Source organism: Propithecus coquereli, unplaced genomic scaffold (assembly GCF_000956105.1).
Source record: "Propithecus coquereli isolate 6110/MARCELLA unplaced genomic scaffold, Pcoq_1.0 Scaffold646, whole genome shotgun sequence".
Classification (NCBI taxonomy): Eukaryota; Metazoa; Chordata; class Mammalia; order Primates; family Indriidae; genus Propithecus; species Propithecus coquereli.
This window is the reverse complement of record NW_012152463.1, coordinates 370190-388277: the sequence shown is the minus strand read 5'-3', so window position 1 is coordinate 388277 and position 18088 is coordinate 370190. Positions and strand designations below refer to the sequence as shown.

The 18088-nt window shown below is 38.0% G+C and overlaps 1 protein-coding gene across 1 annotated transcript in view; it reads right to left on the bottom strand.

Moving 5' to 3' along the window:
- The window catches only part of RPS6KA5 (ribosomal protein S6 kinase, 90kDa, polypeptide 5), a 100389-nt gene that overhangs the window by 20128 nt on the left and 62173 nt on the right, over positions 1 to 18088 (bottom strand). Inside the window, exons 3-5 of the mRNA XM_012660001.1 lie at positions 17557 to 17640; positions 15036 to 15139; positions 694 to 844 (exon numbers count right to left, since the gene is read on the bottom strand). Coding sequence (XP_012515455.1) covers positions 694 to 844; positions 15036 to 15139; positions 17557 to 17640 — 339 coding nt within the window. The remainder of the gene's footprint in view (positions 1 to 693; positions 845 to 15035; positions 15140 to 17556; positions 17641 to 18088) is intronic.

Here is an 18088-nt window from a genome sequence, read left to right as displayed (position 1 = left end):
TTTTCAAATCAAAGCCACGGCATCCCAGGTTTGACCATTTAGCCTGGAAATCAGTAGCCAACTCAATTTAACCTTTTTTCCACTTATTTAATATTTTGGTGTTTTCTGGACTAAATCGAGCAAACTAAATTGAGCAGATGTGTTGGTGCTCTGTAGAATGGTCTCAACAGGCTTTTTTTCAGAATGAGAAAAGCACTGTCACAAAGACAAAAACAATGAATAACTTTCTTTGTGTCACGGATATGTAACTGAGAAATAGGTAGATTTAAAATTTTTTAAGATTTCTCCTAGGAAAAGAGGAATAGATGAAATCACTATCCAAAAGGTGACATGCAGTGGCAGTAAGAGCTCATGAACTCAGAGAGTGGTAAAGACTATAATAAAAGTCTCCTTAGTCCATATGCCTAAATCACAAGATCATAAATGGAAACCTAGAAACTCTAACCAATTATTATATAGAAAATTGAATGCTATTATGATCCTCTCCACTCCCACTCCATTTAGGTCTATACAAGTAGAATTTTGGTCCTTCCTAAAGGGTCCCTGTCATTAAAAAAAAAAAAGTGCAACGTATGTGAAAACAAGCGGGAAATGACCTCGGGAGGGACTGTGTCCACTAATTTCACCAAGAATGCCCAGCACGCTGAGACCAGCAGGGGCTATGAAACCCTCTATCTGTTCAATAAATTTCACCTGAAAGAAGAGATGTTCTTTGATTTCATCTGCATCACGTGGACCACATCCCAATCGCTTCTTGGGATCTTTCATCAAAAGACGCTGAATGAGGTCTTTAGCCAAAGCACTCATTTCTTGGGGATATGGAGGCTCACTTTTTAATATTCTCCTGTAGGCAGATAAAATTTGCTGTTAAAATAACCAGAGGATGAAGTTATAGTGATGGCATTTTTAGCAAAAACAAGTATAGTGAAACACTTTGAAATTGAACTACATGTGAAAGAGATATTTAAAATGAATCAATAAGACCTCAGTCCTCAATAAAGTTGACAAAGTATCTAAAATGAGATAACATGAAATCAAATTTTTGAAACTCAAATGAGCAGGAACAAAAAATATTGGCTCATTTTTCAGCATACATCACTACTAATGGGAGGCTATATCCCAAACATTACACTAGGGGGGAGAAAAAAGGGAAGCTTGGGGCTAGATTAGCCCTCCCAGATACAGAATAGACTCTGTGATTAAAGACTTCACAATATAGGCAACTCTCAACAAATTCAGGTAAGTGAATTCAGCACTCAGATTTAAAGAGACAAGAGAGAACTGCAACAGTCTCCACCTCACTCCTCTTTCCTTGTGTGCCAGTAAACCTAAGGGGCCAGCAGGAATGCAGAGGGAAGTTGACCAAGACAGGGTGAGTCAGACCCACTTGGAGATGGTTCAACTGTTGACACCTGAAAACAGGCACTGGCGCTGGGGCTTTTCATGGAGCGAAAGCATCTGCTTCATTATTTGCTGCTACAGAGCAGCCAGGCAAGCCCTGAGAGGCAGGAGCCCAGAGATGGAGTAAAGTCTACTATTTATTATGGAAAATAGAAAAATAACTTTCTTGGTGAGAAATTTACCCTAATGTCACAGAAGAAATCAATCCAATTCGAGCGCACCTTTCCCCCTCTTAAAAGCCAGATCAATAAATTAACAATAAAGAAATAATGGAAGGGATTAAGAACCTTAACAGTGTACATGAAGATAAAAAGTTACATTTGGGTTTGCAAAAAGATCCCCTATTGTACATGAAAATATTAATACCTGTTACAGAACAAAAACAGATAATCAAACTTACAAGAGACAGTATAGTGTGGTACAAACATTGACTTTGGGGCCAGGCTGAGGCCTATGTTGGCTCTGTCTTGACCTTGCATGACTTTGAGATAGTTAATTAACCTCTTTGTACCGCAGTTTCCTTACCTGTAAAATGGGGCTAACAACAGCATCTATCTAAAATGGGTATTATGATGCATAAATAAGATGTGCAGAGTGCTTAACACAGCACCTGGAACCCAGCAAATGCTTGATGAATGTGAGCTACTGAGTGTTACACTGTCCTTCCAAGGCAACCACACAGAAAACAGGCCTAGAAGCTGTGTAAAATGGCCACTGAGAATCAGTGAAATGACAACAGAACTGTAATTTTTGACAAAAAAATTACAGCAATGTTTTAAATCTCAAAGTTAATTCTATTTCTAGCACTCCATTCTGGGAACCTAAGAAAATGTTGGTAGAACAAGGAAAGAAATAAGCAGTACCCTCCCTTCTTTTTGTTTAATATTCTCCAGTCGCTCATGGCTTGTCAGGGTTTTCAGCATTGGTAGGTAGAGACAATCTTCTCAGGTCAGGTGCAGGCATACATGAGAGAGAAACTGGGAACCCTGCTTCTTGGGGAAAAATAAACATAGCCTTGCCCGTTTTCTCTACCTTTACTGTTCTTTTCACAGGAAAGAATTCTTCGTGTGAAGGATTAGGGTCTAGATAAGCACACTGTTGGTGGCATTCACTTCTGCTGAAGGGGGGTAGAGAAACGTGCACTTTGGCTAACACCACCTTAGGGTACGGTACCAGCTATTACCTCTTAAATCTTTTAAGAATGTTGCAACGCGTATTGGAAATCTACTCCGTACCAGGCACTAGGGAAAGCCATAGTTGGGTCCTGTGAAGACATACAAAGGAGAAATGTCCACTAAGCTGGGTCCATCCTCAAGAAGAGGAGCACCCGATAGCAGGGCTAGCTCTGCCGAGATGCCGAGACTGGAAAGTGGAGCACGGGAGACCAGAGGCACGAGTCGGGAGGAGGCCTTCCGGGCCTACAACAGGACTGGTGTGTGACCAAGGTGGGCGGCATGTGCCAGCGCAGGGAGCTCGAACTTGATTCGGATGAGGCAGGGACCGCATTAGGAAGAAACTGCGTGGAAATCTGAAGGAGTTTCTGCTGAAAACAGTGCTGCTGGGGGAGCATGGAGAAACACCAGTGATGGTCCCAAAGCCCTCTCTTTCCTGAGTGAAAATAGTGTGGCCGGAACCAGCAGGAGTAGACCCTAGGAGAGGATGATGAACATCCTGTGAAAGCAGAAGGCACACAGGACTCACTGAAGGACATCACTTAGGCACCCTGTCGTCTCAGTCAACTGACTGGCACAGGGTTTCCTCAGCGATCTGGAGAGGTTCTGAAGCCTAGTCCTGTCAGAAAACTGCAGCGCCAGGAAGAGGTCCAGAAACGGGAGTGGGGTGGTGAGGAGAGAGCACTTATAGCAGGCAAACTTATCTCCAGATGATTTCACATGTATCATTTTTCTTATACTGTTTCCTTAAAACACACTGGGTTAAGATAAACGTGACATGGCTTCTGTGTTAGGTTGTCGTGAAAGTGAACTCTGGAAGCGAACTCTATCCGGAATGAGGGCTGAGCAGGCATGTATGGCCTGAGGGTTTTGTCATCCAGGAATTTCAAAGACTTTCAGAAAACAAGCTTCTGTGTGTTACTGCTGATACCCAAGGGTGTCCTTGCAGGGCCTTGGAAGCTGTGCTCACGGGCAGGTGTAAGACACACTACTGTGCTGAGCTTCCCACGCTGGGGTGGTCCACACCTACCTGTGTGCTCTCATCACGCTCATCACAGAAGCTAAGTGTGTCCTCTGTGGGCTGGGAAGCCACGTCACAGAGGCGGATGGAAGGACCCCTGATGAAGATGTGTTTGACGTTGTCATGCCGATACACTGTTTCCTGTCCTGTATCCTTCTACAAAGCTAAGTAAAACTGGTACCAGATTCCAGCCTACTGTGACGCATGAATGTGAATGTCAACTGAACCAGATGACTGCTAGGTATACAGAATGGGTGATGTAGAAATGGGGAGGAGGGTGGAGGATTTCTGTGGGATACTTAGTCATAACAATGCTAGAGCATCCGCAACAGGGCAGGGAGACGTTTCTCCGGGGTTGTTGCCCCTTCACCTCCTCCACTGTGCTTGATTTCTGAATTGGCAACAACATAAAGTTTTTTTTCTTGCTTCAGAATGAATCTGGGAAACTTCAGAAATGAACTGCAATTAGGTAGAGCCCAAATAAATCTTAGAGCCCTCTGTAAAGTCAGAACAGGCTCTGAGTTGATATAGCATATTAAACACTTCAAGTGTATGTTATCATTTAATCCACACAACAATCCTATTAAAAGACTATTATCCCTGTTTTATAAATGAGAAAAGATTCCTTTCAAAAAAAGAAATACAAATGTTAATTAAAATTTCAACAAGAAATTTTAGAACATGGGTGACTTTAATAACATTTGCAAGAATAAGCACGTAGTACAGCTAAGAGAATTCTGAAAAAGAAAATTGAGAGTGATTTACCCAACTTCATATTACAATATATAATAAAACAAAATTGTAAAAGTGAGGTGCTAGTAAAATAAAACATCCAAATCAAGTGAACAGAAGAGACATCTTGAAAAAGAACAAAGCATATATAAAAACTTAGTATTGTTTTTAAACAGTGACTAGCCAACACAGGAAAGCCCATTTGTTCAACAAATGTGTTGGGGAAATGAGCTATTTAGGAAAAAACATAAAAGGGAAAGATCCTTATCTTATACCACACCTCAAATAAACTCCAAAATGGACTGAGGAATCACATGTATAAAGCCACACAATATAAAATTAAATCCCATAATAATATAAAAATGAATAAAAAATTTCTTCCTATTCATGGACATTAAGTTTCCAAAATCCCCTGTGGCAAAAGAAATCGACGACTGGTTAGCTTAAGAATTTGGGCACAATGTACACTATTCAGGTGACAGGTACACTGTGGGTACACAAAAGCCCAGCCTTCACCACTATGCAAACATCCACATAACAAAAAAAATTTGTACCTCCTGAATCCATTGAAATAAATTTTTAAAAATTTTAAACAATAATTTATGGAATAAAGGGTAAGGACACCAAGATTAAAATTACACCTATAATGGGAGAGGGATGGATAGATGGGTAGACAGGTAATGAGCAAGGGCGGTAAAATAGTCACAGTAGAATCTAGGCAGCGAGCATGTGCGCGGCCACTGTAACAAATGTTTGAAAATCTTTATAATAATATGTTTTAGGAAAGTAAACCTATGAAACTTTGTACATATGTTTTGTATGTTCACTGAAATATAACAGTAAAGAACTGTCTCAATAAAGTCACTACCTTTAAGTACAACAGCATTAGCAATCTTGGGCAACGCACACTGCTTCACCTCACTGAGGTTTTTGTTCAAGTGCCACCTTTTCGCAGAAGCTTTCGCTAATTGTCCCATCAAGAATAGCTGCTTCCCTCAACTCTTTATCCCTTTACTCTGTTTCAGTTTTCTGCATGGATTTATAGCATATTATATATTTATTTGTCTTTTATAAGCTCTGAGCTTACTAAAACTTACTAACTAAAATAGAAGCTCGAAGGGAGTAGGGATTCTCTTTGTTTTGTTCACTGCTTTATTCCCAGGGCCTAAAACATTGCTTAGCACATAGCAACTCCTCAACAAATAGTTAGTGAATAAATAAATATCTAATTGTTTTCCATTTACCATACTTTGCTCACTCAGGATCTTTCCTCCCCACAGTTTCAGTGAGATGCCCACAAATAACTTTTTTGCTTTTGTGCAGATGGCATGCGTTCTCATGGGTCATTTATTTCTGTCCTCCACTTAAAAGTTCACAATTTTTCCTATTTCTTGACTTAATGTTGTTGACTTTCACTTCCTGGTTCCCACGTAGACCCAGAATTATAGAATTATTTATACGCCTGCCCGAGTTAGAAAAAGCTTTCAGCAAACCTCATTTAAATTGTTTTCCAACACTAGGGGAAAAGTTAAGCACATGATGGTGTATTCAATCAATAGCACGTTATGCAGCCATTACAAAATTATGTCTGTAATGAAAGTTTGTAATTAGAGAACAGAATGCTTTTGATATAAATTTAAGCAAAAAACTGAAAAATATAAAATTATATTTCTAGTATGAGTACAACATTATACAGGTGAAAACAAAACAAAACGTATTAAAACATTAACAGTGTATATCTCTGGGTGTTATTATTGACTCTTTACGCCTCAGGCATGTCTGAAACTGTAATAACGAACATTATGTTTAGAAAGCAACAGTAAAGTGAATTTCACTCACAAGATCGCCGGTGCACTGAAAGGAGTACACAGAGTGGCAGGAGGCAAGGGAGTCTTGGACCTTCCACGTCAGGCCCACCTGGGCCGCTGTGGGTGCTGCCCCGCCATCTGACAGGCATTCCCTTCCACCCTGGCCCTTGACCACACTGCCTCTGCATCATGGCTTCCCTGGCAACTGGGTTCCCAAGGACCCCCATCTCCTTTGTACTTCCACAGCATTCTTCTCACCACTCACACATTTGTCAAAACTTCCTGATATTATGAATTTTCATGTATTTATCCCGTATCTTCCCACACACCATATAAGCTTTCTTAGAACAAAGGCTGTGCCCTTCTATTCCTCTTCCTCCTTAGGACTAAAACATTATTCAGCAAATACTCCACTGACTGATGAAATCAATTCCCCTGCTGTCCGGGGGCCAGCACTTCCCAGTCCTTCACATGAAACAAGTGTCTGCCAGACTCAGAAGGAAAACAGCAGCGTTACCCATGACACAGCATGAAGCAACTTTCCAGTCACTTTGTACTTGACCCTGGGCCAACCACTGCTAGCTCTGAGTCCTTAGGCAAGTTACATCCCAGTTTCTTCATCTGTAAAATAGCATATACTACCTATTTCTGAGTTGTAAGGATTCAAGGATATAATGTGGGTGACTTCTTGGCACAGAGGCTGGCACGCCGTGGTCTCTTGGTGAATGCCATGGGCTGCCCCAGAGGGTAGAATCTCAAGCTGTCACTTCCCTTTGAGTGTTACTGAGTTCTTCCATTGTCCACTTAAGCTATGTTTCCCTATGCTACACCAGCTGGGTCACTAAGAATAATAAAATGAGATTCTTTGGCTAGTGTGCTTACCTGCTCTTGTGCAATCTGCGACTGCACTGAAAGTCTCCCCCAGTAACTCCTAGGAGTCCCCAGGGCATGTCTTATGTGAGCTATTAAGTACTCTCCTTCATTCTCAACGTGAAGCATCTCACTTGCCTCTGCCTCCCAGGACATTAACCACGTCTCCGACCCCACTGCCTGAGAAATCATCCGAGAGGTGCCCACTCCTGCCACTGCTTCTGGTGCTGAAGGAGAAAACCTGTTTCTTACAAAGTTAGGGGAGCCACAGTGTATGCATGATATTGCAAAAATGCCACTGAAAAGAGTTTTCGTTTCAACTTACAGCATCATCTTCCTGAAAGGAATAAATGCTACCTAGAATTGTTCTTCCTCTCTCAATGACTAAGGCTTCCTTAGTGAACCAAGCTGGTCTGCCTGGGCTCCTCTCCCTCAGACTCTCATATAGTTAGATTAGGTGGGTCTACTAGACTGTTTCTCAGACATGCCTGAACCTGTCTTATCTCAGACATGGACATAGCTTAGGCTAACTCTGGGATCTCACTGTACTCACTATGGCTTTTATTGGCACACCTCTTCCCTGTCCCTCTTTCTTCTTGCACTCTTTTCTGTGGCCCACACAAGCCTGTCAAAGCTTTTACTTCTCTACTTATTTATTCCATTTTCACCATTAGAGTGCCTTTCCCTACTAGGAGCAAGATGATAGTGAAGGTGGGGAAACCAGACCTCAGGGTTCCTTGGGGCCAAGTGGCTGCATGTGACAATAAAACTAAGGCAGTGACTGAAGCCCAGAGCAGATTGGAATGCAAGGAATTTCAAAGAGATTGCTAAATGGAAAAAATCCAGAGGCAGAGAGCAAGAGCCAGAGTACAGACCCAAGACATCATCCAGCTTGGGAGGCCACAGAGAACCATGAGCATGGGAGAAACGGCAGGTCACTCCAGAGACCAAAATAAGTGACAGAGCCGTGAACACAGAAGGCCACCTTCTTCCCTCTGTGGCCCTTTCCAGTAGGTATGAGGCTGACCTTTTAACTTCAGGTTGATGGGAATAGTGGAGAACTGCCTGGGGGGTCAACAGAGGTGGCAGCAAAGTACCTACGCTGGGGCATCATCCTTGAAATAAGAAAAGGCCAGGTCTCAGAGGGAGCAGTGCGACACTAAGGGGGAGCACAGGAAATGATAACCAGACTGACGGGGTTTCTGACGGACCCTCTCCCTGGTTGGAAGGATTATCCCTACATTTTATTCAGGGCTCCAAATATTCCACCTCCCAGGGAGTGCCTTACGGCAATTAACAATATAGCACGATTCACCCATAACCACACATGTACACGTGAAGTAAAAAGATTAAAAAAATGATGAAAGGAAAGGAAAGAAAATATAAAGCTGAGGAGTATGAGTGCCAAGGGAAAGGCCATTTCATTCTGTTCCTCTCCTTGTTACACCCCTCCTGTCACTGGATTCTAGTCTGAAGTTGCTGCAATTACACCATATAGAAGAATGTGCAGTCAGCAGTCATTGTGACAAACTTTAATAGACTTTGGGTAACTAGTTCAAAAACCCTGGGAAACGTAGATGCTGATATTAGGTATAGAAAAACCTAGCATGAGGAAGGAAAGAAAATAAGGGATGACAAATTGAGAATCAAGGAGGCTTTATAAAATGTGCCTATAAAGGATTTTATCATAAAGACATAAAAAGATAAAAATCCAAGAAAAAAATAAATTTGATCTCTTCTTAGAACAGGTATAACTTGAGGCTGGGTGCGGTGGCTCACACCTGTAATCCTAGCACTCTGGGAGGCCAAGGCGGGAGGATCACTCAAGGTCAGGAGTTCAAGACCAGCCTGAGCAAGAGTGAGACCCCATCTTTACTAAAAATACAAAGAAATTAGCTGGACAACCAAAAATATATAGAAAAAATTAGCCAGGCATAGTGGTGCATGCCTGTAGTCCCAGCTACTTGGGAGGCTGAGGCAGGAGGATTGCTTGAGCCCAGGAGTATGACGTTGCTGTGAGCTAGGCTGACACCACTGCACTCTAGCTCGGGCAACAGAGCAAGACTCTGTCTCAAAAAAACCAAAACAAACAAAAAAACACAGCTATAACTCCAAAAGCAAGACATCTATAAACAAAAAATTTTTAAAAACACCAATGGGCTAACTCAAAGTGTTAACTGACTAATGAATATGGATAAAATACAAAACTACAACAGAATTTCTGTCTTTATTTTGTATTCAAAAGAATGTAGCAAGTCACACAAAATCAATCAATCAAAATAATTACCTAAAGAGAAAAACTCCTTGGGAGGCCAAGGAAGATAAATCAATTACCTCAACCAGGGTTGGCAATGTTTTTTGTAAAGGGCCCATGGCAGGCAGACTTTGAAGATGGTCCCCAATGATCACGCTATCCTTGTATTCACAGTCCCTTAAGTGTAGGCTGGACCTAGTGCCTTTCTTCTTACTAATATTACACAGTAAACATGACAGCATGTCACTTTCATGATTAGATTAGAAAACATTCCATCTTCCTAGGGACTCTTCCCAGCTCACATGCTTTGATGAAGCAAGCTGCCATGTTAGGGAGGCCCACATGGCAAGGAACTGGGAGTGGTCTTTAGCCAACAGCCAGCAAGGAACTGAGGCCCTCAGTCCAACAACCCACAAGTAACTGAATCTTGCCAATTTAACCACATGAGTTTGGAAGCAGTTTCTTTCCTAGTTGAGTCTTGAGATAACTACATTCCAGCCAACACTTTGACTGCAGCCTGTGAGAGACCCTGAAGCAGAGGACCTAGTAGAGCTGTGCCCAGATTCTCGGTCCACAGAAATTATAAGATAAGAAATGTATGTTGGTTTTGTGCCACTAAGTTTTGGAGTAATTTGTTACTTGGCAATGGATAATAGAAAATGAATACAGAGCCAGACTGTAAATATTTTAGGCTTTGCAAACTATATAGTCTTTGTGGCAACTATTCAACTCTGCTGTTGTAGCACAAAAGCAGCCAGAGAAATACATAAATGAATGAGCACAGCTATGTTCTCTTGATGGGCACTGAAATTTGAATTTCATATAATTTTCACGTCATGAAATAGTAATCTTGTCATTTTTTTCAACCATTTAAGAACGTAAAAACCATTCCTAGCTCATAGGTTACATAAAAACTGGCAGCAGAGTGGAATTAGCTAGTGGGCTAAAGTTTGCTGATCCCTGACCTAAACGATACTAACTAGAGCTCTGTTTAATACCATTACTTTGATAACATTTAGGCCTGGATTTATATAACATTATGCTTATAATACTACAATGAAACATTAATACAGCATATTTTATTGATGGAAAATGAAATACCAAATAAACATCTCTTGGAAAACATCTTCTACATTTCCAAGGTAGAAGAAGTGAGATAAAGAAACAACCCTGTCAAAGATGATGGAAATGCTACAAATAAAACCTCTATGTCCTGATTCTCAGGTGAGGGTATATTCAATTGTTAGGGCCTACAAAGCCCCAGGCAAGTGAAGGGCTCCTCCTTGTAGAAGCAGGCAGAATAACTGACGGGGATTCCACTGTGTGGGGGCTACCTTCCAGTGCAGCAGTAATACATACCCTAAAAGAAGAGGTTTTCTACAGAAAGGCAATAAAAGCTAGTGGAAGACACACAAGAAAAGCACATGCTACATACATGAAATAAAAATAAGGTACATATTCACAGAAAAGCTAAAGAGCAATCATTTACATCTATAAAACTGACAGTTTAACAGAATTATTTTATGTTCTTGATTGAACAGGAACATAGATTAACATGCAGAGATAAGAGATGGATAATTTCAGCTTATTTTAAGGAGAAAAAACTCTATACAACTAAAGTTTTTCACTAATGAACATGGTTTCCTTGAAAACACCTTACACAACAGTGCTGTTCTTTCAACCATGGCACATGACTATTAGGGATTCTTACAGATAAAGGGATTCTCACATCAGGGAGAAAGCTGGACTCTAAGTTTTCTTTTCATTCTAAGTTCTTGTCATATTTGGAAATTTGATATACCAAAAAAATTCATTCTAGGCTATCTGTAGAAAACAATGGTAAACAGATAACTTGGAAAATACATTATTTTGAAGGATATAAAAAATACAGGAAGTATGCATAGTTCAGGGAAGATCATAATAATTAAGGAATGGAAGAATTCAATGATGAGAAAAAGCCTTAGCTAATTAAGACATCTGAGGACAGGAAAATTATATTTATCTAAATGATACATATTTTAAAAAGGACAGACTATGAAAGATTTGATGCCAGGAAAGACAATCAGAACAATTATCTTAAAGGAAAATGTAATGCAGGATAATTGAGTTATTACACTGTTTGTAAATTTCTGTCACAGGAAAAATCCCCAAGGGATCACTGGTTGACACGAAGCTTTAAACAAAATTATTAGCATGACAAAGTAGATAATTAATTCATTAAAGAGAAGGAACCCTACTTAAATTTTTGAAAAATCTGTTTGCTCTAGTTTTAAGACTTTAGATAATCTTATCGAGGCTATTTTTCTCTTTCTAAAACCAGAATGCCAATTGATTGATATAAAGGGAATAAAAGCAATTTAAATTCAAACATCATTTGGTTCAGAATATACTTGCCATCATCATAAGCAGTACAATTCTCTGTACAGTCAGACCTATAGTGGACAGAGAAACTATAAAAAGAAGATTGCTTGTTTGTATGGAATCAGAAAGAGGGAAATCAGTCAGAGGAGCTACTATTTAACAATGTCATCCTAAGGCCACCCTTTGCACCTGTCACTGTGACAGGTATGATCTTGCAATTGGACCCAAATTCTCAAGACTATGGCCAAGGTTTCCTAAATTCTGAGTCATCCTTAAACTGTCAAAAAATCCATTTAAAATATACAAAGTCATATTTAGATTTTTCATAAGAGGTATGATTTTTAACTATGATTTTAAAAAGAAGTATAGGAATATACTTATATATAGTAATACGCTCACTTAACTTTGGTATTAAATAAGCTGAAACAGTGAGAAATCACTTACTTACCAGCCTGTCCTGGAAAAGGTAAATTTAAAATTTTTAAACAGTTTTATTTAAGTACAACTGACATACAATAAACTTCCCACAAAGTGTACAGTTTGATAAGTTTTGACATATGTATACAACTGTGAAACCATCACCACAATCAAGATAATGAACATATTCATAACCTTTCAAAGTTTTCCCATGTTCCTTTGTAATCTCTCCTGCCTTTCCCCATCCCAGTGCTCAGGCAACCACTACTCAGCTGTCACTGTAGATGAGTTTGCATTTTCCAGAATTGAAAGTATGTAGTATATACTCTACGTTGTCTGGCTTCTTTCACTCAGTGTAATTATTTTGAGATTCATCCATTTGTTGTGTATATCAATAGATCATTCCTTTCATTATTAAGTAGTATTCCACTTGTATGGATAAACCACAATTTGTTTAACCTCTTGTTGACAGACATTTGGGTACAAGTTTTTGCATGGGATATATGTTTTCATTTCCTTTGGTAATTACCTAGGAGTGGAATAGACAGATCATATAATAAGTAATGTTTAATTTTTAAAGAAACTGCCTGTTTTCCAAAGTTGTAGCATTTTATATTTCCCCTTGCAGTGTATGAAAGTTCCAGTTCCTCCACATCTTTATCAGTAGTTAGTACGGTCAGTCTCTTTATTTTGAGCTATCCTAGTAAGTATATAGTGGTATTTCATTGAGGTTCTTTTTAGAGACAGGGTCTCACTTTGTCGCCCAGGCTGGAGTGCCGCAACACGATCATAGCTTACTGCAGCCTCAAACTCCTAGACTCAAGCAATCCTCCTGTCTCAGACTCCTGAGTAGGTGGGACTACAGGCACACACCTGACTATTTTTTCACTTTTTTTTTTTTTTTTTTTAAGAGATGAGGTCTCACTATATTTCCCAGGCTGGTCTCAAACTCCTGGCCTCCCACCTCAGTCTCCTGAGTTGCTGGGATTACAGGTGTAAGCAATCATGCCTGGCCGCTGAGGTTTTAATTTGTATTTCCCTAAAGACTAATCGTGTTGATTATCTTTTCACGTGTTTATTTGCCATCAACAGATCTTCTTTAGTGAACTGTCTGTTCAAATCTTTTGCCCACTTTTAAACAAGGTTGGCTGTTTTCTTGAGTTAGAAGAATTCTTTATATATTCTGGATACCAGTCCTTCAGCAGACATATGACTTAAAATTTTATCCCATTGTGTGGCTTGTCTTTTCATTCTCTTGACAGTTTCGAAGAGCAGAAGTATTTAATTTTGAGGAAGTCCAATTTATCAGTTTTCTTTTATAGGTTGTACTTTTTGTGTCACACCTAAGACATCTTTACCTAATACAAGCTCACAAAGATTTTCCTCTATGTTTTCTTCCAGAAGTTTTATAGTTTTAGGTTTTACATTTAGGTCTATAATCCATTTTAAGTTAATTTTTCTATGGGTGCGAAGTAATTCTCGAATTTCATTTTTTCCCACCTGGAAAAAGCCAACTATTACAGCAACGTTTGTTGAAAAGACTATCTTTTCTCTACCGAAGTGATTTTGAACCTTTGTAACAAATCAGTTCCCACTGATCATTTGTTTATCTTGATACCAATACCACAGTATCTTAATTACTATAGCTTATAATAAGTCTTGAAATCAACTTTGTTCTATTTCTTCAAAGGTGATTTGACTATTCTAGGTCTTCTGCATTTCCATATGAATTTTAGATCCAAGTTATCAACTTCTACTAAAGAAAAAAAAAAGACTGCTGGAATTGTGATTGTATTGAATCTACAGATCAATTTGGAGGGAAATAACATATTAACAACTATACTGAGTAGTCCCTTCACATGTGGGTTTATCAGCATTCTATGAATACTTCTGCAAATCTCTGCACTTCCCTCTCTAAGCTTCTCTTTCCTCTCCAAGACTTTGTACTCCAAACTGTAGCTGCCTTGGTCTTCCTATACTCTCAGTTCCTTCTCTCCAACTCGGTCTGGGTTTCCCCTGCCTATGTTGCAGCCTACAAACTCTCTCAAGGCAGTTAGCTGGGGCAATCACAGAGCTCACTTCATTTATTTTCTGCCTCTCAAAGACCACTGTCCTTCATTGCCGGATGCCCACTGTCTTCAAAACTGTTGTTTCATATATTTTACCCATTTTAAAAATTATTTCAGGCAGGAAGGTAAATCTGGTCCCTGTTATCCCATCTTCATTGGAAGTGAAATCTCAATTTTTAATTTGTAACGTCAAATCTGTTCTCAAAGTTACAAAATTGAAGTAAAAACAGGACAAAAACATAACTAGTAATTAGTATAATGTTTATCACTCTTCATTTATTTGTTCATTAACTCATTTCATTGCACAAATGTTTATTGAACTTTACAGAGTAAGTACTGAGAATCAAAGCCAGACATGCCCTTGCTCTGACAGAGCTTACAATCTAGTCAGACAGCAATCTAGTGGGACACACATTAATCAAATAACTATAAACAAAAATGTGTAACTGTGGTATCTGCTATGAAGGAAAAGAGAGAATAATGCTATGAGAACCTATAAGAAGATGATTTTATGGTATTTCTTTCTGTTGAGCCTACATCCGTGAGTAGAAAAACATTATTAATGTTTCGTGTTGAAGTCACGAAAAAATTACATTATGTATACAGTGGGGAAACATTATCAAATAAACTTCTCAATATATGATGTACCTACTAAGTATAAGACAACATGCTAAGTGCTTTGGGGCACATAAAAATTATGACACTATAGATCATAATTTAAATGTCAGATCTAATTGGGCACATAAAATACAGTATAAAAAATATAAAGGTTATGTATCTACATCTAGTATGAATATAAATAGAAACATCACTTTAACATTATTTTATTTATCCCCACTAAAAAAATTATTTTTTCATCAGACTAGTTGTAGAAATTTGACCAGTTCCTTTGAGAAAATAATATATGTATTTTATTTTGTTAAATCTTACCTAGATATCTCAGCCTGGGAATTTTTTTCTCCATCAACAGTGAAAGGAGATGCTCCAGTTAATAATTCATACATTAGAACACCTAAACTCCACCAGTCAACTGCCTATAAAACAATAATTTCGTTTTACAGAATTATCAACTAAAATATATTTTACAAAAAACAGAACAAAATAAAGCTATGTATTTGGAAAATATTTTAACAAGAAGATTTTGTACATCACTTTCTGTGTAAGGAGTATTAAATTAGCACACGCAAGACAGACATTAAAAGAACAAATTATCCTGGTATCCCCAGTGCAGGAAGTGTTTTAATCATTCCTAAACTAGTAACAGTTTTACCTTGATTAATTAAAAACTTTTTTAAACTTGAAAAGATTTTTAAAAATTTTAAGTAGGTGAAATCTTTGGGCTTATGATAGGGAGAAAAGTACCAATCAGCGTTTTTATTAAGTATCCAGCTCCAAAGAACCTTGAAATTCCTTAAAATCGAAGAACAAAGAATGAAAAAAATATCTTACACAAGGGAGTTTTTTTTTTAATAATCATGTAAATTAATTCCTCTTATAGAACCTATCATATAAATCTAAGAATCTTCACTGATGGGAAGATTTAAAATAGTATAAAATAAAATGTGTACTAATTTGGAAACCAATTTACAAATGCAGCTGCCTAAACTGAGACCATAGCAAGATATATATATATATGGTTTAGAAAATTTTGATATATTGAAAATGAGTTCTTTTGTAATTAGGCAAATCAGGATTTCCATAACTGTTGAATATATGAGCTTACACAAATGAGAAATATTAACAGGATGTTAAAATTTTAAGCTATCTGTTTCTAAATTCCAGAGCTTAAGTTTCAGAGAAGTGAAAAAAATGCATGAGCCTAGAGCTCTTTTAAAGGAAATACAGAACACTGACATATAAAACAGGATAAAAAAGACTGGAATGATGAGAGGAAAAGTATTTACTGAATGCCTCCTCCATGCCAGGCACTGTGATGAGCCTTTGCAAACATTATCTCATTTAATTAACTCAACGTCGTAAGGGTGTTCCATGTATGGGAAAGTATATTTATTAACTAGCTGTATTCTGGACATTAGGGAGACAGAAATTCTAGGAGTAATATAAGGTTATCTTATGCGAAAAATGGCTCCATTAGGCCTTAGAATATAATTTTCAAATTTTAACAGTTATAAATTCCTACCAAATTTTCAATAGCTTTAAAGAATACCATGGAGCAAACTAAACCAACAATTCAACACTTTTGCTTACGCAAGCAGTTTCACTGGCATGTGAGTCAGGACCCTCACAATGTTGTGCTGTTGGATTTGAAACCATGTTCTTCAACTGATACAGACCAACAATCAGATTCCTAGCAGTGGGTCCAAAACCAATATCACACAAACTTGAAGAAAGTGCTTTTAAGTATATGATTGATTAGTCATTAGAAAGGAGACCAAAGATTCCCCACAGCCAGATATCTGAACTGCATCTGTGGGATTTTGAAAGGGGACGAGGGAATGAGAAAAGATAAGGAGCAAAAATAGTCAGAATTCCTTATTTGGAGAAAGTTATTAATAAAGCAAAAGTGTTAACAAAACTGAAAAAACTTTGTATCCTTTAATACAGGAAGAAAAAAACATGACCTAGATTTCATAACGTAATTACTTAGAAAGCTTCTTCTACAATCTTTGCATATAAAAAGGGAAGTGAGGAGGCCATAAAAATTGACATTTTTAGAGAGCCTAGGAAAATAAACTTAGACTATATAGAACACAGAATTTTTTTCTTTTTCCAAGGGTTATGATGTTACGATGTTTATTTCTGTTGGAGAGGTAATCAATAGTCTCCAGTGTCTCTGCAAAGTTAAAGGCAGAAATTGGGAATTTGAAAATACGAGTGATTCCTTTTCAATGACCTCTTAGAAAGCAAATATTAACTAAAGGTGACACACATGACTATATGTTTCTGTATGTTTTTCTAGCAGAAATTAATGCCAATAAATGCTGTCCAAAATCATTCATCATGACTCAGACAGGAGCAATGTGCACAGTTTTTGCATTCAGTGACATCTCTGTATTGCACGGTGGTTCAGTTGTACCTAAAAGACCAAGGTACTATGCAAAAGAAAGAGAGTAACGTTTTTAGAATGGAGTCATATTTTGTGCTTTGCCTAAGATATAGACTCTTCTAATGGAAATAAACTAAAAATTATTTGAAGAATTAGTTTTGAGGTCTCAACTTTAATAAGAGCGTTACTCTATAAAACAAAATCCTCACCAATAAAACCATTGAAAAGGAAAATCTAGAATGTCCTAAACCTTTCTATTATCTTTTACTTCCAAAACACTAGATAGCATAATGGGTTTAGGTATATAAAGCAAAGAGAAAAAAATGAAGATAATCAACACCAGAATGAGGGCTCTGTTGAAGAAAGTGTACCTAAGCTATTAACTAGGATTCTTATTATACATTTTATGGAAATATATAAAGAAGCATCAAAAAGAGAACATACCTTGTCATGTCCTGAATCTCCCCCTCTGACAATATCTGGTGCCATGTATTCAATAGTTCCACAAAAGGAATATGCTCTTTCAGTCTTGAATAAACAAACAAAAAAGGGATTTGATTTCAAGCTAGCATGACAAGTGACAAAAGAAGAAAGTTAATAATACATGTTAGTGGTTGAGATACACTAGAGTTGCAAAGCAGTGGTAGAATCAACATGACAGACCATCACCTACATAGCATGAGTCCTGGTTAAATGCCCCATCAGAATTATTTCTCATGCCTGAAACCATACAACCATATAACTTATTTAAAACCAATGCTACAAAGCTATTTTTTAGCCAATCAGGGAAATTTGATAATGGACTGAATATTACCTCTGTTAGATGTGATAATGCAATGGCAGTCATGTATGAGAACATTCCTGATTCTTAGAGAAGCATACTGAAACATTTGGGGGAGGAAAAGTGTGATGTCTGGCATTTTCTATGAAACGCTTAACTAAGGAAGTAAAAAAAGATAAATCAAATGTGGCAAAA